The sequence below is a fragment of the Trachemys scripta genome, chromosome 12 (assembly GCF_013100865.1).
Source record: "Trachemys scripta elegans isolate TJP31775 chromosome 12, CAS_Tse_1.0, whole genome shotgun sequence".
NCBI classification, from domain to species: Eukaryota; Metazoa; Chordata; order Testudines; family Emydidae; genus Trachemys; species Trachemys scripta.
Window position 1 is genome coordinate 22,582,589 of NC_048309.1, and position 23,168 is coordinate 22,605,756.

The 23,168-nt window shown below is 45.8% G+C and overlaps 1 protein-coding gene across 1 annotated transcript in view; it reads right to left on the reverse strand.

Moving 5' to 3' along the window:
• Nucleotides 1–23,168, reverse strand: part of PPP1R16B (protein phosphatase 1 regulatory subunit 16B) — a 102,192-nt gene that overhangs the window by 70,343 nt on the left and 8,681 nt on the right. The window contains exon 2 of the mRNA XM_034787397.1: nt 10,044–10,451. Within this exon, the coding sequence (XP_034643288.1) occupies nt 10,044–10,290 (247 nt within the window). The 5' untranslated portion in view covers nt 10,291–10,451. The remainder of the gene's footprint in view (nt 1–10,043; nt 10,452–23,168) is intronic.

The following is a 23,168-nucleotide window of genomic DNA, read 5'->3' on the forward strand; positions in this document are numbered from 1 at the left end:
GCCTCTTTTGCATAAAAGTAGAGTGCAGAATGTGCAATTGCATAACCTCCTGGGCAGTATACTAGTCCTGGTTAGTAGACTGAAGATGTGTATTGGGAGATATCAGAAATGCTGGTTAATAGAGCTTTCTGGCTGATAAAGGTCCAGATAATACAGCTTTTACTGTATTACATATTGTGATATGTAATAGCAGCCTCAAACACTGACATCCTATTCCATCCCCACACTAACCAGGACAATACACTGTTTGACTGAGACAATATCATACTCGGACAATTAATCAGTGGGATTATCCATGCTAAAGGAGTCTGTTTAAACCAAGCCTATACAGACTAGAAGTGTGCAGCACACAGGATCAACAGTAACTGCAGCTAATGGGAGTTAATGGCTGTTCAAAGCCTGACAACTCAGCTGTTTTAAGAGGTGGTTCTTGTTTAAAAAGTACAAGAGTAAAGACTGAACCTGCCAAAGTGTGTCAGGTTTTAAAAGTGAAACCAGGGAGACAAAGCTGCTGAAACTGGCCTCCAAACACATTTTTTCCCAACACTTTAGAAGCAGCTTAACCAATTTAAGCTACTTTTGTTAAGAAACAAAATCCAGGAGTTGGCAAGAGCCATTGGCCAAGTCCGGATCCACTTAAAATGCTCTGGACCACAATTGAATATTCTCTGTTAAGAGGGACAAGTAGTTTGTCTATATAGGAGTTTTAAAAAAACAATATGAATTATTTTCAGTGATTGAAGAGATCCATACAAAAGTATTATTTTTAATGTTGCCATTCAGCAATATATTGGAAACCCAAGCACTGCATGGCGGATATTCTGCTAGGACTTGATAATGGATCCATAGCAGTCAAGGTGAAACTGGACTCCTGTGAAAGTGGGATTGGGTCTGTAGTTTGCAAAACAAAAAACAAACCAGAAAATGAGTTGAATATTAACAGAACATGACATTCTAGTTTCATTGTGTAAGATGAGAGAGAATGCTGGGAGAGAGCATGAACACAAGCAAGGATTTTTGTTTTTTTCAATATTTGGGCCACAATTTTCAAGCCAGGGTACCTAAAGTTAGGCTCCTAAGTCCGACTGAAAGGGGCTGTGCACTTTTGGTTTCTATTGCAGTTAACAGGAGCTGCAAGTGCTCAGCACTTCTTTAAAAAAAAATCACTCTCCCCCCGACCCCCCTTTTTTGTTGTGGTGCTGCTGTGTGTGGCTGAAAGTTTGAGAATTTTGGCCTGGATTTTTATTTTGACAGAGCATCTAGACATGGTGACGGGCATGTTACACAGAGCCAGACACCCCTCTGTATGGTCTGTCATTTCAGATGCCTTGAAACAGAAAGCGCACATGCCATAAAGGGCTCTCCTCAGTGGAGAGTGTAAATGCTTTAAGTAGAGCTGGTTGGGAATTTTTCAATGAAATAGCTTTTTAGAAGGAAAATGCTGATGTCAAAATCAAGGGAAAAAGTTTTGATTTTGAAAGTTTTGCATTTTGATGTTTTGGAAATGAAACATTTCATTTCAATTCAAAACTACTTTTAGTTTAAACATTTAAAGTAATTTATAGTAAAAAAAGGAATTAAAGGTCAACATTTGAATGAAATGTTTTTATTGACTTAATCTGAAATTTTCTATTTGCAAAAAATGTCACAGTTGATTTTTCATCCCTATTCAGGACAGGGAAAGTTTTTGAAATCTCAAAAGTCTGACAGGACAGGAACACAGTTTGCTGCCTCGCTCTGACTTCAAGCAGTCAGGAAGAGTCATCTACTTGTTAGAACATCAGACTCACTCCCAGGTTCTGATGTCATTGTAATTGCCCTACGTCAGCCAGCCTGGCTGTAATCATATCCACAGATTGTATGAGCATGTAATGGAAGCACACACCTCTACTAATTTACCATTAAAATAATTTCACCTTTGCCAACAAGACTGACACTGACGTTTCCCTTATTGGTGTGCTAGAAGGAATGGATTTTAGTGCCCAAGAAGCTAAAAAATGTGTGTATTATTGAACAGAGACCTTACACATTTAGGGTTTGATTAATTTATTAAATATATATCCTGATTGGGGACAACTAATTTTTTTCAGGCCCTTCAAGGCAGCACAGAAGCCAGCAGAAAAATCCCCCTCCAACAGGTAAATGCACTTGCTGATAAAACACCTTCAAGTTTGACTACATGCAGGAAAAACTGAATAAAAGGCTTCAGGAAACTAATCATGTGGGTGGAAAATGAAGACACCTCATAAAAGGTTTTTTAGTAACAAGGGAACAGATCACATCAGCTTGGAAAGGTTAGGGAAAGCAATTTATAGACGCTAATTAGGGCCTCTTTAAAATGCTTTTGTAATTGACAAGGTCAGTTTTATACTAAAATGGTGCAAAGAAAAGAAAACAACATGAACTGCCCTGGGAGACTGCTCATTCAGAGCATAAGATTCTACTGCAGTTTTATGGAGGTTTTCAAGGGTCATCATAAGGGAAATGCCGGTATTATAACTGTAACCTAGGTAAATATTTATTTACTTGGTGTGAATTCAGGGCCCGATCCTGAAGCCCTACTCAGGCAAAGCTTCCCATACACATGAACATCTGCCTCAGGCCTCTGGCTTAGATCCATGCATAAGAAATTCCACAGCATTTAGAAAAGACTCATGCTTGGTTTCAGTGAATGCTGCCTCCACTATTGCTATCCCACGTGTTCAAGTCAAGAGATTTTTTTTTTAACTAAATGTGAAGATTTGATTTGTCTTCTGTTTGCGACTCTTTAGGTTTTGGGTTTTCAAGCTTCCCCACAAAAAGAAAGACCAGAAAGTTATACAAGAACCCCAACTTTTACTTTGAGAATAATTCTAAATGGTGGGGCTTTAAGAAATAGCACCTAATTTCAAGTCATGTGAGTTGGCAATACTGGGCCTCCCGCACCTTCCAGCAGGCACTCCAATCTGATTAGTTTACCTCCCCAGCCAACCAAGGCACTTAACAGAACAGAACCTCCTGAAATTGCTACAAGGAAATCTCTTGCTTTGCTGTGCATGCAAGTGGGAACTGTGAGCGCAAATTGGTAACAGCTGTGCAGTTACCCAATCTGTGAGCAAATGTAGCATGTTCCAGGTACTGAGCACACATATCTTTTTCCAGGCACAGCCACCCTGCATGCTTTCAGGAGAAGAGAGGCCTCAGTGGTAGTTTCCTATTTGATTGTCAACTATTTGGTATTATTTTCATCGTTCAGTGTTCTAGAAAGTATTAATTGGGTCACAGTCCTGGAGACTGAAGTCTTCCATTCACAAACTAGGTATAGCATTGCTTCCACCACACTGTTCTGCCAGTGAGTTTAACCATGGATTTGGCAGGACTACCTCCAAAAGTGAGCGAGGAACTCGTTCTGTCAGGTACTTCTACTCCAAATACAACTTGCGCATGAGTTAAATCAAATCACTAAAGCCCTAGAAGTTGTCTCCATTGCCTTCTTTAATCAGGTCCCATTTAGGTTTTCTCCCTTGGAGAGAATGTACTTGTGTTCACCTTCCACCCTGGAAGCTGGGCTGGCTACTCACCCTTTCACAAAGAGTGAAACCAGCTTGTAGGGATTGTCATCCTGCAAGAATACTTTCCATTCCAAAGCTACTCACAGCAGCTTTCACAATGAAACCAACAAAAGCACCATACCTGCTCTCCAGAGAGCATTTCTGAAGTTCCAGATGCTGGCCAGAAAGTTATTAGAACTTGGCACAGCTGGACATCTGCTATGATGTCAGTAGGAAGGAAAACCTTCAGACAACACTGGGAAGGGTGGGTGGTTCCCAGTTAACCCACAGGGCAAGTAAATGAGTAGCAGGGAGAGCAGTGTATGGGGGCTATATATAGTTCCACAGAGGCCAATGATGTCAGTCTTGATTGTCTGTCCAGTTTTCCCACCACACACTGCTGTGCTCTCCTACTGCTCCTTATGCAAGGAAGAATCCCCTGTAAAAAGTCTGCAAAAAAACTCCCTTATCTTGTAAATCTCTGCTGAAAAGCCACCTAGGCCATGACACTCCGAACGAGGCAGCTGGTGTGCTGCCCATTAGGCTGATCACATGTCTGCTGTTTTGTCTTAAACATTAATCGTAAGCCCTTTCTGGGCAGAAACTGGTTTTAGTTCATGTTTGTAAGAGTCTAGCACGATGGAGCCCTGGCCTCTAGACATGACTGCAGTGCAAACACGGGTAGTTATTTGTAAGAGGAAATGGTAAGGTTCAGCAGCATTTCTTGTTCTAACTCACATATAACTTTCTTTAACAAATACCTTTTGGGTTGACACTTGTATTATGACAACTGAGCAAAACAGCTGCTGCTGCTTTCAGTTATAGCAGTGTAAAAGTAAAAGAAGCCAGAAAAGGTAAAGACCTGTTAAATCACCCAATCTGTCCCCTGGAGCACATGCAGGATTGTTCCCTAAAGGATACTTTATGATTTTTCATCCAGTCTAGTCTCAGGTTACAAGGCTTCTACCACTTCCCTTGGGAGGTTATTCCACAGCTTAATAGATCTCCCTGCTAACCTGATATTCAGTCTAAGTTTTCCCCTCCCTATTTTCACTCTGTTACTCCCAGTAATACCCTTTTGTTCCGCTTTGCAAATGTCAAATATATAAACTGCAAGAAGAGGAATTTAAACCACTGTGTTCCCCAACCTAGTTACCTCTGAGCCAAAATATACACCTGGCTCTTTAATGCTTTCCCCAAACTAATTTCTGAGCCTCATGATCATTTTTATTGACCTTCCCTTGAACAGCAGGAGCTTCCATAAAAATAAAACATCTGGCTGTGGCCCCTAAAAGTCAGCTGAAAACTGATGAAGCAAAATTCTGCCCCCTAAAACAGGTGTAGGGCATTTGCCGAGGATCTGGCTCTGCTTGTTCTAAACTATTAAGAATTCCTCTGCCAGGGAATTCTATACTTGGCAGCTGCAGTTAGATTCCACCCAACCTTTGTACTGGCTACTCAGGAAGGACAAAAGGGACCAGAATAGGGACAAAACCTGGTCTGTAAACTATTTTTAGACTTGAAAAATGAACACAGTACAACCCCATTGAGTTGAAGTATTCCAGAGGCATCTGAAATATTCAGCTAAATGGGGAAGCAAATGTTGCACTGGGGATATGATTCCTCTGCATTCCTTTCTTTCTCCCCCCGCCCCCAGCCTTAGCTAAGGGATTCGATACAATACGGTTTCTTTGATTTTTCCAGCTAACATTGAAAGTGCCTTTTTCACATGTGGTCTGATTTGAATTCGTGAAGCGACGAGTAAGAGGAACATCCTGCCACATGGGCGGAGCCAAAGGAAAGGGGTCAGAGTGGTAACACTACATTTAAAGAGATCAGACATGGATTTTCCCATTAAATAGAAGAGTTTCAAGCCCCAAACTGCATGCCCACCTCCTCCTCCCCACACAACCCACAGGGTATGCCTGTGTGCAACGTGAAACTGCTTTCTAGAGGACCAGTGAGTTTCAGGGTCAGAATGATTAGCAGGTGTCCAGAGATGGTCATCTTCCCTGTAGACACCTCCATCAGCTACAGCTAGGAAGGGAATATTAAAGGACCAAGCTATAAGCCAGTTCACCATGCAGTTGATCCACTTCACTGCCCATGCACAACTGGGGACTTTTCCCAGGTATATGGCCAACATTCTGGACATCAGAACCCAGCCGGCCAGACTGGTGTGCTGTATTCAGATCCCTTTCCTAGCTGAAAGTGGCCTTGGCGCTACAAGCTAAACTAAGACCAGATGCCAAGGTGACCAGTTACACTTTGCAGAACAATTTCTCTCAATTTCAAAGTTCTTGACAGAGCTGGTCAGGAATTTTTCAAAAAAATGTTTGGCGGATAATGCCTGTCTGTCAAAAACTGAACCTTTTGGCAGGAACGTATCAGCTTTAACTTTTGTCAGGAAAGGTTCACCCTCCCCAGGGCTGAAATTCGGGTCAGAATGTATGTGTACGAGACACACCACCAGAAGAGCCAATAGCCCAGTGGTTATGGTACTCATGTCTGATTCAGAGCAAGGTCTTGAGCCTATGCCTCTCCACTCCCTAACCACTCGACATTCGGCTATTCTGAGCTGGGACACATGGGTTTTCATGAACAATTTTGAAAGCTCTCAGTTGCAGTGATACACAATGGGCGTTTGTTTGTTTTTAAATCTCTACAATTTCCACACAGCTCTACTCTTGTCTCAGTACAGTAGAGGCTGCAGTAAAGTTTCAGAGCAGAAAACTACATGGCCAGACTGGTTTGATCTTCCTCTATTTGACCCAGTCACAATGTATTTTCTATTGTGTGTGCACACCACTACTCTCTCTGGGGTGGATTAGCCAATCTGCTCAAGCATTTGATAGTCACTCTCAACTCTTTGAAAAAAAGCCTTGATACCATAACATCTAATGGTGATTCTTTAGTTCAGATGACGGGGGGGAACCAGGTCTTTGGAACTCAAGGGCATAGGACATGTTTCATATTTGATACCACACGTGGATAGTTTAGATAGCATCCATGATGTGGTTTTCAGTCATGGATTTGTTACACTTGAGTACAATCCGATCCCACAAGGAAAGATATTTTGACAAGCTGTCTCTGAGACAGGCATAAGGAGTGAGTTCCCTCTCAGACCCAAACAACCCTCAAGTTCCCCCCAAGGATCCGTACTGGGACCTGTGCTGTTCAACGTATCCATTAATGATCTGGAAAAGGGGGTGACCAGTGAAGTGGCAAAGCTTGAAGATTATACAAAATTATTCAAGATAGTTAAGCAAATCAGACTGTGAGGAACTACAGAGGGAGCTCACAAAACTGGGTGATTGGACAACAAAATGGCAGATGAAATTCAATGTTGTTAAGTGCAAAGTAATGCACATTGGAAAAAATAATCCCAACTGTACATATACAAGATGGGCTCTAAATTACCTGTTAACACCCAAGAAAAGAGATCTTGGAGTCACTGTGGATAGTTCTACAAAAACTTCTGCTCAATGCACTGCAGTGATCAAAAAGACTAACAGGGTGTTAGGAACTATTAGGAAAGGGATAGAAAATAAGATTGAAAATAACAAATGCCACTATATAAATCCATGGTGTGTCCATCTCTCAAATACTGTGTCCAGTTCTGGTCACCTCATCTCAAAAAGGATATAGTGGAACAGGAAAAGGCTCAGAGAAGGGCAACAAAGATGATCAAGGGTATGGAACGACTTTCATACCAGGAGAGACTAAAAATATTAGGGCTGTTAATCTTAGGAAAGAGACAACTAAGCGGGTGATATGATAGAGGTCTATAAAATCATGACTGTTGTAGAAAAGTGTTATTTACCCTTTCCCACAATACAAAAAACAGGGGTCGCCGATGACCTTAATAGGCAGCAGGTTGAGCAGAAACAAGAGGGAGTAATTTTTCACACAACTAACCTGTGAAATTCATTGCTGTGGGATGTTATGATGGCCAAAAATATAACTGGGCTCAAAAAAGAACTGGATATGTTAATGGAGAATAGGTCCATCAATGACTACTAGCCAAGATGGTCAGGGATGCCACCCCATGCTCAAGATAACTTGAAACCTCAGACTGTCAGAAGCTGGGAGTGGAAGACAGGGGAGGTCACTCCACAATTGCCCTGTTCTGTACACTCCCACTGAGGCAACCGTTAGAGACAAGATACTGGACAAGATGACCATGGTCTGACCCAGTCTAGCAGCTCTTATGCTCTTAACCCCCAACCTCTATGATCCAAAGCCAGCAGATGCAGAGATACTGAGGTCTTTAACAATACTGATGGTCTTTGACCTCTTCTAGCCTCGAGACTCAGTAGGCAGAAGTCCAGACATATTGTGTGAGAGAGGAACACTACCCTATTTAATGAAAGTATTTCATGTCACTCACAGCTGGGCCATCAGTTTAAAATATACAGAACAGCAATACAAGTGGCTGCCACCTACCTGCCACCACCAAAGGAGGCCAGCCAGGCAGCAACTAACTTACCACTTATGTCATATGTCATAAGATCTAATGGACTGGTTTTCACAGTACAAAACCACCACCCGTTATTCATAATTGGCCTCATAGTTAGCATTCTCCAAGAAGCCACTTATTCGTGAAACAGAGTCAGGGTTGAGAAACTGTGGCTCAGCAGCGGGGTGGCTGTAACCCAGTTAAACTCGCAGAGTAAAAATACATATACGTAAGTCAGTCTCCAAAGGATTATTATAGGTCTGCCCAGACCCACCTGCCAAAGGTCAGACCGGGATTCCATGCACAAAAGCAGTGCAGTGTATACTGCCTTGCAAAATGCACTACAGAGATATGAAAGACACTGCTCTACAGGAAATCCAATCTATCCCAGGCTAGGTCTACACTACAGGGGGGGTCGACCTAAGATACGCAACTTCAGCTATGTGAATAGCGTAGCTGAAGTTGCGTATTTTAGGTCGACTTACCTGGCTGTGAGGACGGCGGCGAGTCGACCGCTGCCACGCCGCCGTCGACTCCGGTTCCGCCTCTTGCCGCGGTGGATTTCCAGAGTCGACAGCAGAGCCATCGGAGATCGATTTTATCGCGTCTTCACTAGACGCGATAAGTCGATCCCCGATAGATCGATTGCTACCCTCCGATCCGGCGGGTAGTGAAGACGTGCCCTCAGACTCAACCACTGTCACACCCATTAGGTACAATATGCCTTTACGAGGGGCTAAAAGGAATACAAGAAGGTACCTCAGTGAGAACAACCATGGGAGGACTTTTGGGGAAAACTCCTTGCAGAGCAGGCCAAGTTACCTCTTCCCCCCCCCATCAACATACATACACCTTAAACCCCTGTGCAGAAGCCAAAGGAGCCAACCTCAGTCCTTATCCATGCACACCTTAAGTGTGCGACTACCACTACACTCCCCAAAGGGGGTGGGATGGGAAAAGGGAGGTATATACCAGCTGACAGAGCACACGCTGCCACATGCAAGAGAGGAGAGGGCTCCTACTCAGACAGTCTAGGCTAGAGATTAGATGCCAGAATATAAGCCTGCACTGGCGGACCTAAAATGAAACTCAGCAAGGTTCCAGGCATCTCCACTTATCGATGTAAATGCCAGTAGACTAGATACAGCTTCTGCTATGATAGGACAGTACTCCCGTCAGCAGCTGCCGGGGCTGTTCTCTTGCTCCTTAGCATGGGAATTTCAATTCTAGTTTTCAGTACAGTTAGCCAGAGAAATTGTTCAGACAGTTTCCTTGACCACAGACAGCGTAGTGGAGCTAGATTAAAGTCACATACATGGGAGGTGGCGATTGTAGTACTGGGCGACAGGGGAAGGCTGGAGTAAATACAACACATTGCTTTAGGGGAAGGCCAGGGCAGGGTACATTCTGCTACTGATAGGTATTCCTATCAGCAAGCACTGTAATAGCTTAGCTACTATGGCAGGGGATTGGGAGTCAAGCTGATTGGGGTTCTATTTCCAGCTCTGACACCGATTTGCTTTAGGACCTTGGGCAGGTCACTCCACCACCCTGTGCCTCAATTCCTCCATCTCTGAAGTGGAAAGAGACACTGACACACCTCCCAGGGTGCTGGGAGGCATCTTTTATCCATGCGTACAGCACTTTAAGAACTTCCTGCAGAAGTGCAGAGTAATAGGAATTGGTAGCTCCCCTGCCATGTGAGGCAGAAGTACCCTAGGCCAGGTGCACCTGGCCCTGCATGGGAGGGTTGGATAGAGTGAAAGGAGCCTCCCCTCCAGGCAGGATCTAGCCTGTACCCCCATCACGCACTTGGGCCGCCTTCTGACAGCAGTCTAAGGAAGTGTAACTTTCCACACAGACCACACCACCTTAGCCTATCCGTGCTGCCGGACATGGTGTCTTCACTACAGGAAATGCCAGCCCACAGGGGCAGTGCTTCTGTACAGACGCACTGGAGGTGGCCCTGCACACTGCATGGAGGTTACAGCAGGTTCACAGGTTGCCAAACCATAAGGACTTTGCCAGACACAGGCACCCCCAGCAAGTCCTACCTTCCTCCACATCATTCCTCAGCGATGCCTCCAGCAAAGCAACGCTGGCCTCAAAGGACACCTTCTTGCGGCTGACAGCGCTCCTCCTCTTCTCATGCTTCCGCTTCTTGTGCTGCATCTCCTTCTCGTACTGCGCCCACTTCTTCAGCTGCTGAGCCCTGCGCTTCTGAGCTGTCCGCAGCCGCTCCAACGTGGGCACCTTATCCAACAGCTGGAGTTCTGTCAGGAGATCCACGTGGGCGTCCATTGGCTCTGCTGGGAGAGATGGAGGGCAGGCCCAGGATGGCCCTGCTGGAGCGATATCCCACAGTAGGTGCTCTGCGCATCAGCAGCCCAGCACTATACTAGCATCCTGGGGCTGAGCTGTGATCGGTGCATCCTAATCTCCACGGAGCACATGGTGGAACCCTGAGAAGAGAAGGAAGGAACAAGGCTAAGTTTCCAACAGTCCCATTCAGAAAAGTCATTATTCCCAGCCCAATGGAAAAAACCCTCTCCTGATAACAGCTACCATCTTAAAGAAGTTTCCATTTTGCTGCCATTGTAACCCAGGCCTGCTTGGTGTGGTGCTCCATCCCCCTCTAGTGACACCGAGACCATCTAGAGATTAATGAGTTTGCTACAACTTCAGCTAAGAGGCATGTGGCTTGAGGCTCACGCACTAAGCTTGAGAGGTCCCAGGTTCAATCCCATCCACCAACGGCCGGGATCTGATGGTGTTACACCATGTCAAGGGTTTTAACTACAAAACTTGGTAACGCGGTGTGCAATTGTCACCTACCAGCTGGACGGTACCTAGTGAAGATGTTGTAGTTTTAGTTGGGGCGAATTGCACATTAGAGCACCAGGGAGCTCCCTGAGGCCATGAGTCACCTATGGACTCCTCTGGCATAACACAAAGTATACACTTAAGAATCTGAGGATCCCCAGTCTCACTGTACTTGAGGCACCAGGGGAGTTAGTTTCACCTCTCACAGCAGCCCACTTGTTTATGACAGCTCTAGATTGCCTCCAGCCTGATGAGGCTATTGCCAGTTGTGTTACAGTCGTCTCTAGTGGCCCCATCGGCGATCTGAGCCCCATCGGGCTAGACACTCTACAGACACATAGCAAGAGTCCCTGTCCTGCAGAACTTACAACATCAGGTAGTAAGACAAAGAGCAGAAGATAAAATAGAGGCATAGAGCACGTCAGTGGCAGAGTCAGGAACAGTATCTAGGTCTGAGACCCAGTCTAGTGCCCCAGTCACTAGACAAAGTGGCCTGGAGTGTCAAAATAAGGCAAAAGCCAGAGATTGGAGACCTACAAGTCACCCAGTTCATCCCCCGAGGCCAATGCAGAATGGACACACACGCAGTGACAATCAAGGTGTCAATGTTACCTTGTGCTCTCACCTCTGTTTGTTATATCCACCAATGACTTCACCTTAGTGCCATTGTACACTGAGGCAGGGACTGTCTGCATTGTGTGCACAGCACCCAGCATAGTTAGGCTCCAAATCCCAAACCAGGGCTTTAGAGGAACTACCACAAAACCAAACACAGCGAAGGGTTTTGCTGCTGACAGACCTAATACATTGGGAAACCGTTTTTAAGTGACAGGATTTTTATCTCTTAACCACTTGCAGCCCAAAGGGGAGTGTGACAGAATGTGGGGATTTCACACCTGAGCCTGCACTCTGTCACCACCTAGCTCCCCCTGGAGACAGCTGACTGGGGTAATTAAAGATAATTAGCTAATCAGGCTGGTGGGCTGGGTGAGCTACCAAGCCAATTAGCCCGTCAGCTTAAGGCTAATCAAGAGGCCCAGGAAGGAAATGCCAGGAAGAGAGGAACAACCATACTCAATATACTGCACATTCCTCTACAGGAGATGAATCTGAGATACAGTTAATGAGGCACAAACAAGTTGCCTCAGTGATGAGCTAGTTTCCGCTAAATGTACCAGTACACAGTGTATACGATTGCAAAGTCCCAACGTAGATCCAAAGCCTGTCAAAATTAAGGTATATTTACAGGCCACTATGTTAAAGCCTCATATTAAAAGAGCTGGTCAAGTTTCCTATCACCATCCTTCCCTCCAAACCTCTTCCAGGCAAGTCTGACCACATTAGATACTGGGGGTTCGTTATGCAGAATCTGCAAATGCCTGAAAATTTGGAGGATTGTAATCAAATGGTGACTGAAGCTGGCAGGAACATTCCTCGCTCACCCGCCACTTCAAAACAGAGAGAGAGATCAGCATTGCTGCTAAGCAGAAGTGGTGCTAAAAGCCTCAAGGCCCTTTGGGACAGACAGTATTTGCAAAACACAAAGGCAGTCTGAAACAGATCTAGTAAGTCCTCAAGGCAGCTTAAATCCTAGTCAAACCAAACTATGTAGAGGCATGTGCCTCTGCTAGACCTCGGTCCTCTTTGGATAACACAAGCCAGTCCAGCCAAGCATGATTTATCCATGGCCCACAAAGATGTTTCTGAAGAATAAATTCTTCCCCTTTGGAATGCACCAGATTGTACCAAATGGTGGATAGTGTCACAAGGTTTATACGTGGAAGGATACCCCTAGGCGCCATACAACAGCATTATCATCCCCATCCACCTTCCTGCAAATACCTCCAGAGGCCTTTGATAAAGGATTCAATCCTTTCTATAAATACCTCTGCAGACTCTAAACAAGACATTCCACTTCCTCTGCAAGTTACTCAGGCTGAAAGCTGGAACCCTGCGTTCCAATACAAATCTAACTTACAGAAGAGCCAAAGCATGGAGGTTGGTTCTGGGCTGCTCTTGTTGAAACAGTCATGCGCAGAGACACCAGAATAAGGCCTAAGTGCTGCTTCAGTGGCACATGTGAGCCTGAGTTTGTCGGCTTCAGTCGGAGTGGAACACAAGGTCAAAGGTACCTGAGCATAGTACATAATTCTACCCTTCTGGGAGAATTCCTTGGAGGGGATCTAGTCTAGCAATGTTTTAGCTAACCCTGAAGATTTGAAGCTCAATGTTTTTAATAACTGGATGGTTTAAGAGATAACAGCAAGGGCCGCTTCTTGACCTCCCCCATTGCCAAACAGATGCCACTTTTCACGATGGTTTAGTAAAAGTTGTCTCCATCCCTACAAAAACGGCTCAAGCAGCAAGGGCCTGATTCTGCAGGTCTGTTAAAGCCAGTGGAAGTGGAAGTCAGTGGGTTCGCTTGCCTGAGGCATAGCTACTCCCAGGAGGAAGGCTTGCAGGTTTGTGCCCTAGACGTGCCAGAGGAAACAGCACATTTAGAACGCATGGGAGGGAGCCGGGTGGGTGGGAAGCTTGCTCTGCCATTGCTGGGCTTCGCCTGCTCTCTGCGTAAGTTTTAGTCTCCTGTAGCTCTTACACTGGCTCAAGAAAAAGAAACAAACAAAAGAGAACAGAGAGACCTATGAGAGAAGACAAAGAGGCTGTGCTTTGCCAGCCAAGCCTCAAACATGGCCTTAAAAAGCAGCGGCAGCCTGCAAGTTATTGTGAGGCAGCTGCCGCTACCAGAAATATTAGATCCTCCTCGAGCACCAGAGAACTGCTATAGGTTTACAAGCATTGAAAGGTGGCAGAACTGGACCTATTTCTGTGCTACTCTTTAGAACACTGTAGTCCACAAAGCCCCACATGGATGTTGGCTCTGCAGCTCAGGCTGCTTGTTTCCCAATGACCTAGTTTCTTTCATTGTGCAAAATATATATATTTTTTCTTTGCACTACCTGGTCGGTCTAATTATAGTACAGCCACAGCAAGGCCTAAATGTTCATTTTACCTGTAAAACAGCACAGGACCCAGCTGTGTGGGTGTCTGTGGTTTACAAAGCTTCACATCTTAGTTTCTTTCTCGCTCTCTCTTTTTTTCCCCCTGCCTCTGACACAGCTTTGTTTCCATGAGCTCAGCAGCTCCGTTTCTTGAGAGGTGCAGAGCATATCCTGCGAGCCGCGAGCAAACCACAGCATCAGGACAGAGAGAATAATGATCCTACTGCAGGTGCCAGTCAGAAGGAGGGCCACTCGCTATTTTATGCCACTCATGTGATCACTGTTTTCATGATGATCCATCAAAAAGTAATCCAGCTGCTCCAATAAGAGCCCCCAAGTAGGTCCTATGTCTACCTCCAAGTATCCTTACTAAGAGCATGTAGGTGCTGGTACTTGTGATCATGTCCCATCCCACAATGCAATCAAAGCCCACATTTTGTGTGCACTCTGGCCCACCTCTTGCAAATATGCAATTAGTCCCTCTGAGTCCCATGGATCCACTTTTGTATCAAGTGACTCACAGGCCTTGCAGGATCAGAGCATCTTCCTGTAAAGTGAACAGGAGTACTTGTGGCACCTTAGAGACTAACAAATTTATTAGAGCATAAGCTTTCGTGGACTACAGCCCACTTCTTCGGATGCATATAGAATGGAACATATATTGAGGAGATATATATACACACATACAGAGAGCATAAACAGGTGGGAGTTGTCTTACCAACTCTGAGAGGCCAATTAAGTAAGAGAAAAAAAACTTTTGAAGTGATAATCAAGATAGCCCAGTACAGACAGTTTCCTGTAAAGTGGCAACTCCCTGACCCACAAGCAAACGGCCATCCCCCTCCCCGCTTTAACTTGTGACATCATTTAGCTGAACAAAGAGAAGGTGAAGGGGTGACTTGATGACAGTCTGTAAGGATCTACATGGGGAACAAATCTTTACTAATGGGCTCTTCAGTCTAGCAGAGAAAGGTATAACATGTTCCAATGGCTGAAAGTTGATGCTTTACAGATTTAGGCCTGGCCTATACTAAAAAATTAAGTCAACCCAGCTATGTCGCTCAGGAAAAATCCACACCCCTGAGCAACATAAGTTGACCCAACCACCAGTTTGCTCACTAGCCCCCACATTAATAAAGTAAAAAGTCATCACATATGATCCAGCCACATAGAGGGACAGTCAGTTTGATTTCTTTAAAAAAAAAAAAATAATAAAAATAAAACCCACTGACTTTTCTATTTTTTTTTAAACTATTTATTTATTTTCTTGGAGGGTTTAACAAGTTTACAAATCCTCACCATGTAAATATCAGAAACAAAACAATCATTACAACAGTTAGCTTTTGTTTGCAGATAGGAGTATAGTCACCAGATTTAACACGGTGTTACAATATTACAGAATGAGCATCATTACAGCACTTATATGCCGTTGCTTGTGATTTTATTCAATTGCCATGAGATCTCTATAAACACATATTTAACAGACCAGGCATGTCTATCATGTGTTAACATTAGAGGGGGAAAAACGATTTGGAAACACACAGTTTCTGACAGAGCATCCTTTAAAAAGGGTGCGCTGAGACTTAAGTATAAAATTCTACAATTGGCCTGCTGTTTGTATTGGTCTTTGAAGCAAGAGTGCACCTAAGGACCCAGTCACTCAAACATGCACATGAGTAATTTTATTCACAAGTTGTCTCCTTTGAAGTCAGTGGCATTATTTGTGGGCACAGGTGTTAGCAGGATTGATCCCAAAGCCCCAGAGTGCTATCAATGCACAAAGAATAAGAGAACGTTCCACCCTCCCCTGCTGATTAACCCCATGTTAATCTTCTCTTGGCTGGAATCCGAAGCCAAATGAGAGAATCTATAACAAGGACAAGAGTTTTCGGTAAATGAGGCAGTTTGGTTTATTTCATTAATATCCATTTCTAGCCCACTGCAAGGTCAGGATTTCTTCAGATCTGCCCCTCACCATTCACAACCAGTGTTTTCTATCCACGGCCTTTTCAGCACCATTCCTCCTACTAGGGTGACCCGCTAGCAAGTGTGAAAATCGGGGGGCGGGGGGGAGATTAGGTGCCTATATATGAAAAAGCCTCAAATATCAGGACTGTCCCTAGAAAATCAGGACATCTGGTCACTCTAATTCCTACCCACCACCCAATGCCAGCTGCAGAGACCAACTCTTCTGCTGTCCTTCTCCCACGGATGACTCCATCAAGCACGCTGGCCTTGACTCCTTAGCTCAGGGGTGGCCAACCTGTGGCTCCAGAGCCACATGCGGCTCTTCAGAAGTTAATATGCGGTTCCTTGTATAGGCACCGACTCCGGGGCTGGAGCTATAGGTGCCGACTTTCCAATGAGCTGGAGGGTGCTCACTGCTCAACCCCTGGCTCTGCCACAGGCCCTGCCCCACTCCACTTCTTCCTGCCCCCTCCCCTGAGCCTGCCATGTCCTTGCTCGTGCCCCCGCCTGCCCCCCAGCCTCCTGCATGCCACAAAACAGCTGATTGGAAGGTGTAGGGAGGGCTGCCAGTGGGTGGGACGTGCTGGGAGTGAGGGGGGGGAGAGCTGATGCAGGGGCTGTTGGATGTATTACTGTGGCTCTTTGGCAATGTACATTGGTAAATTCTGGCTCCTTCTCAGGCTGCCACGCCTGCCTTAGCTGGACGCCCAATTTTTTTTTATCAGATTTTGTTGCCACTAGTGTCTCACTTCTCACTGAGCCCAGCTGGTTGGTGGTGCAAGTCCCGCACTGTGGTTTGGGCTGATAGACAGGGGAAGTTTAGGAACCACACAGTCTGGGAAAGTGACTGTCAGGTGGCAGGAGTTCCTCACCAGCAGGGGGAGCAGGAGCTGCCACCTGAGGCTGGGAGAGGCAGAAGGTGCTAGGCAGTCTGAGGGAGACCAAAGAAGGGGACAGAGCAAGGGAGGGGTGGAGAGCGGCAGAAGGGATAGAGGAAGATGTGGGCAGAAATCAAATGGGCTCCAAACAAAAACCAGGTAGGTGGGGGAACCCAAGATGGAAATAGGCCAGATGTGCAAGTATAGCAGCACCAGCTGTATGCTAGCCAGGGCCATAAGGCGTTTTGGAGCAGGTCTGCTACAGGACGACGAGTCTGGAAGTACAGTACCTCTGAAGTGCTGTACTGAAGGGCAGACGGACCAGAGTCTCTTCTGCCCCTCTCTGGTGGGAGCTAAAGCTGACATAGTGCTTTTCCAAGGAGTTTGGATCATGCCAGTGTCCTACCTAATGCTCTCATCAGTCAAACAGGCGCTGCATAATTTCCTAAGCCATGCATGAGTTCTTGCTGAGCGCGTAAGGGTGCAATGTTCGTCAGCAGTCACTGCAGGGCCAGGGTCTGAAGCAGTTTGCGATACCATTAGGATAGGGGCTAGGACACCAAAGTCTCTTCTGTCTGGATGATGGAATCTGTGGCAAGAACCCTGTACTAGATGATCAGCTTGCTCTCCCGGCTTATAAATCTCAGTACTGAGCATTCTTACTCACTGGAAATGCAGTAAGTACTGGGATTTCTTTTCTTATTCTTAAAATATCACTTTTCTAACAACAGTCTCTCCTACTTTCAGCCATCCAACATCTTCCTCCGCAACCTCAGTCAGAGAAGGGTTACTGCCTCGCCAGCCAACCTAAACTAGCTTCCCCTGCCTGTAACGGTAACCCAGCTGTGAGGCCTTTCAAACACAAGGGAGGCTGGATCAGCTGCCAATATGCACTGCATGGTACACACTCGAGTGTGCCCAGGAGAGTTGCCACACCAAAGCACCTGCTCTCTAGGAGCTCCTGTCACCACCTCCCACCCCTAATCTCAGGGGATCAGCTAGTTAGAGGACAAATTCCCTCTCAGCAATGTGATGTGGGAGCAAACAGTGCCCCACCAATGGAAGGTTTCTAAGATAACCAAGTAAAAACCTTAGTGTTTCCTAGCCCAGTGGAGGGTTTGCTTTTGTTCATTTAAAGTTGAACATCTGCTCCTCTGACTACTGTCACAAGGAGCCATTGGACAGATGCACCCTCGCTCATATCTGAATCGCTGCCTCACAGAACCACTATGCAGTTCAGCCTGGTTCGGAGGATGCTCTGCTGCAAAGTGGCAGTTAAAAATCAGTTCATTTTTGGACAAAAATGCAGTTCTGGTCTTTCCATTTCTCCCAAGTAAACTCTGAATTCTGGGATGGGGTCCTTCTGCTTATCTGATACTGGAGTTAGATTTTGGTAGCAGATACTTTGCTTCTGGGATAGCAACAGGGAAATGATGGTGTGAAATTAACCTTCAGAGGAAGGAAAATGTCCTTGTTCCTTTGGGGGAAGGAAAGGCTAGAGTTGTCCTTACCTATGCCCTTCACATGCTCTCCATCCCCAAGGCCGTATGCGATCTGTGATTATATATAATGCATCTCGGTGTAGTTATTGTAGATATTTATAAGGTGCCTGTCACCTTGGGACAAGTGCTATCAAGAAGTCAAGAACCAGCAGCAGAGCTGTGGGAGGAAGTTTGCGTACTGTAGCATATGCGATACTAAGCTCAGGGGAGTGCATGAAACAAAGAAAGACTTTGCATAAGTACATCAATTACACTGTCAAGGCACTGTAGAGATGACTAACCCTCTCAGCCCTGCTGCGAGGTGGATAACTACCATCGCTTCCATTGTAAAGGATGGGGAAATGAAGGTCTTACGGGGTGAGGCGACTTGCCTGAGACCAGACAGTAAGTCAGTGATAGAACCAGGTCTAGAATTCTGGGGTTTTTAACTCTAGTCCTGTGCTCTAGCCATCAGGCAATGCTGAATATGTCCCCCTGACTATCATGAGCTCTCAACTCACCCTCAGCAGTAATTTCAGCAACTATTTCTGAGAGCAAAGTATTATTGTGCTATGTTGGTGGGTACATTGGCACTGCCAGGTTAGCCATAGGTAGGAGTGATAATAAATTAAGTCACTGATGCAAATCAGCAGTTGTTTAATTACATCAACTAGTATCTTAGGGTACGTCTACACTACCATTAAAAACCTGAGGCTGGCCCATGCCAGCTGACTCGGGTTCGTGGGGCTGTTTAATTGTGTTGTAGACGTTCGGGCTTGGGCTGGAGCACGAGTTCTAGGATCCTGCAAGGTGGGAGGGTCCCAGAGACCCAACGTCTACACAGCAATGAAACAACCCCTTATCCTGTGCCTGAGTCAGCTGGCACGGGCCAGCCACGGGTGTCTAATTGCAATGTAGACACAACCTTGGATGCATTCAGCACCTTTCATGTTTTTGTAACTATATACACAAAGAATCATTGAAATGCAGCCCTCTCTGGGGTGATGGGCAGGAGTCAAATGGTATTAACATACTGCATAAAAATTGAGAGAAGAAGAAATTTTGACCAAGGACCCTGGGGCAAACTATGATTCTTACAGAATGTGCCTTTGAATATTTAATGTCCATGTACAGCAGGGGAGGTTTAAGTCAAGAAGGGCCAATTGTTAAGGCGTAGATTGGGGCTCAGGAGTTCTGGGTTTGATTCCCAGGTCTGACACAGGCTTCCTGTGTGACCTTGGGCAAGTCACTTAGTCTGTGCCTCAGTTTCCATCTGTAAGGTGGGGATACGACCTCACCACACTATTGAGAGGATACATTCCTAACTATTTGAGATGCCATGGTATTGTTGGTGGAGCTACATAAACTGGATCAAAGTTTACAAATTGCTTCCCTAGCTCAGTGTTTCCCAAACTTGGGACGCAGCTTGTGTAGGGAAAGCCCCTGGCGGGCCGGGCCAGTTTGTTTACCTGCCGCGTCCACAGGTCCGGCCGATCGCGGCTCTCACTGGCCGCGGTTCGCTGCTCCAGGCCAATGGGAGCTGCTGGAAGCAGCGGCCAGTACATCCCTTGGCCCGCACCGCACCGAACCGCAGCCAGTGGGAGCCGCAATCGGCCGGACCTGCGGACGTGGCTGGTAAACAAACCGGCCCGGCCCGCCAGGGGCTTTCCCTACACAAGCGGCGTCTCAAGTTTGGGAAGCATTGCCTTAGCTCAATAGAAGCCTGAAGCTTTTAACTAAACACTTCCCCAGAGACCCCAAGCCAATAAGTTTGGGAAGAAGTGTTTTGGTTTGGCTGTTCTTCTCCAGGGTTCCAGATCATCTCTCTCTCTCCACTCACTTTATTCCTAGCACTGCGGGCGAAATGCCAAGCTAGAAAAAAAGGTGTTAAACAGTGAGTCAGAAATGGTTTTAAAACTGAGTCTGTTAATAGAAAAGTCGAAGGGCCTTGTTTTGTTCCAACTATTCCGCTCTAAACAGGAGCCGGAGGAAGCCTCTTAACATTTTCACCTCATGTTTCCTGTAATATTTATCACAGTAGGACATAAAACATTGTTTTTCCACCCCATATTTCACCTTGGACTCACTTTCTCCATTTTCTTAAAGGGACCCTGTGCCCAATGTTCCTCCTCCAGCTCAGCTTGTGTATTTGTAACATAACTGCTCTTTTGAGTGGCACCTCCATGATGAGTGAAACAAATCGGGTGGCAGCCTCCAGTCATCTGCACTAGCTCCGAGCCAGTAAGTCTCCCAGAAGCACAATATGGACAGAATCACGAGGATTTTCTAAAGGTAGCCTGAGGTTTGTATCTTTAGGGGCCAATCCTGTGTTCCTAGAACTCCCACCAAGGTCAACAGCTGTGTGCTGATCAGGGCCTGAGGGTGGAATTTTCAGAGATACATAGGTCCAGTCTCACCTGTGCAACACACGCGTATTTCTGGTGGGTGGTAAGAGCTATGGGTAAAATTTTAAAGTTAGATTTCATATTGGGCTTTTTATATAGAAACTCACGTCTCTAAGGAGATAAGAGTTAATAATCCATCCCTCACCTGACCACCTTTCTATCTGCATGTTCAGTGCAGGCTGGGTGATGATATTTCATTCATGGATTTATTATTATGCAACATCTATGTGCATCCTAAGGGGTCTCTGGCAGCTGCAGAAACTGCTCCTTGGGCATTATGGAGGTGGATGCTCAGCAGTCTTTTATCTGAAAGTTTGCTGTCAGCCAGCATTGGAAAGCCATTGGTTTCAGCTTCGCCAGGGCCGGGGCACAGAGCCATCAGGAAACAGCTCAGGTAAGAGGGTCATCAGATACAGGGAAGGGACATCTGAAATGAAGAGTTACATTTGAAAACCCAACCTTAATTTTTATTTGGGTGGGGATTAGAACCTGGGTTTGGGATTAAATCGGGAAGAGACTACATTCTAACATTCCAACTCTGCCTCTTTCTATCCAGCTCAGAAGAGAAATCTCTACTATTTACTGGCTTGTAGAGTAGCAGAGACTATAGCTAAAGTGAGCTGAAGATGCATTCCTTTCCTGTATTAGGGCCATATTTTTATGTTAATTCTATGCATGAAGACACCCATTGATAGCACTTGTCCCAAGGTGACAGGCACCTTATAAATATCTACAATAACTACACCGAGATGCATTATATATAATCACAGATCGCATACGGCCTTGGGGATGGAGAGCATGTGAAGGGCATAGGTAAGGACAACTCTAGCCTTTCCTTCCCCCAAAGGAACAAGGACATTTTCCTTCCTCTGAAGGTTAATTTCACACCATCATTTCCCTGTTGCTATCCCAGAAGCAAAGTATCTGCTACCAAAATCTAACTCCAGTATCAGATAAGCAGAAGGACCCCATCCCAGAATTCAGAGTTTACTTGGGAGAAATGGAAAGACCAGAACTGCATTTTTGTCCAAAAATGAACTGAATTTTAACTGCCACTTTGCAGCAGAGCATCCTCCGAACCAGGCTGAACTGCAGTAATGAAACATTACAGGGAGGGGCAGATAGCAGCCCAGACTATGTAAAACAAAAAATAATTGAGGACATAAGTCTCCAGTTCGGTTTTTCCATTTAATTTCTTTTTTTTTTTTTTTTTTTTTTTACAGCACATTAAATCTGAATGCAAGTTGCCAGGCCAGACACCTGCAGGGGAAGTGATCTGACCCATTTGTGCCAACAACTTTATAATCGCCTTGTATTTGTTTTTCTGGTGCAAGCAGTTTTCCCCAGCACTGCAGTGGGCATGGGTGGGCTTGGTCCCAAAACCCAGTTCCTTAGACCATATACCTGAAAATATTATGGTTTGAAGAAGGAGATTATCCAAAACAGCCTGTAGAACAGAGACATGAAGCAGGCCACACCAGCCTTCTCAAACCATGGAGATGGTAGGAGACAATCCCCTTCCCGTCAAGATAGACACTAATCCCCACTTAGAGTAGACCAGTCTTCTTAATGAAAGCAGTCAAAGGCCCAAGCCACTGGAAGTTATTTTGACAATGACATACTAGAATACGCACAGGAAACAGTCCTACTTGGACACAGAAACAAGCTAGGGGAATTAACAGGTTTCCCTTTCTAGCTTCTGCAGTGCCTCAGAGGCTGCCCAAGGCTGGAATTTCCTTCCTGCACCTCCTCCCCCAGCCGATGTTTCCCTGATGGGTGCTCACGGATGGTTAGAGGAGGGCATTTCAACATGCCCCAGTCAATACCCAAAGCCTGGTCAGCAGCAGTCAAAGCATCTCAAGTTTCATAGATACAGGATGAATTCCGACTTGAGATATCTACATGAAGCAAGGTCTGAAGGTCTCTGCCCATTTGCTCTCCACCCGCTAAGATAGTGGTCCCCAAACTGTGGGGTGCACCCCTCTAGGGGGGTGCAGAGGAACATTCAGGGGGATGCACGGTGGGGAGGCAGAGAGAAAGCACCTCCCAGCCCAGCTCCACCCCCAGCTGCAGCTCCACTCTACCCCCTGCTCTGCACCCAGGCCAGCTCCGCCTCTAGCCCCAGCTCCTCCCCATACCAAGCTCATCTGCTGAGCCAACTATACTGTAATGGAGAGGAGGAGCACAGACAGATTCCATTACTGGTCGGGTGGGGGAGGCACGACAGGAAAAGTTTGGGCACCATTGCATGAAGATGTCACCACCAGTGGGAACAGCTGAGCAGTGACTGCTTGAGGCCCAGATGTGCAGAGTTTCCTACAGTCATTCCTTTGTTTGACCTAAAATCTTAGCCCTGAGTGGGACAGTAGAGGCAATTCTCAGGGGATTTTTTCAATAGATATTTCACTACCAATATGAGGCCAAGTATATCTTTGGTGTAACTCCATTGATGGAATGGTTTTGGCTTGGGAGTTACTCCCAGTGTAACAAAGAGACTTTAGCGCCGTTCAACGCCTCCCACACCTGATATTGCTGTGATTTGGAGTGGTGCTTCTGATTGTCAGCTACAGCAGCACAGGAATTTTGCCTGAGCCACATGCAGTTTCTGGCTTTGGCTTGTAG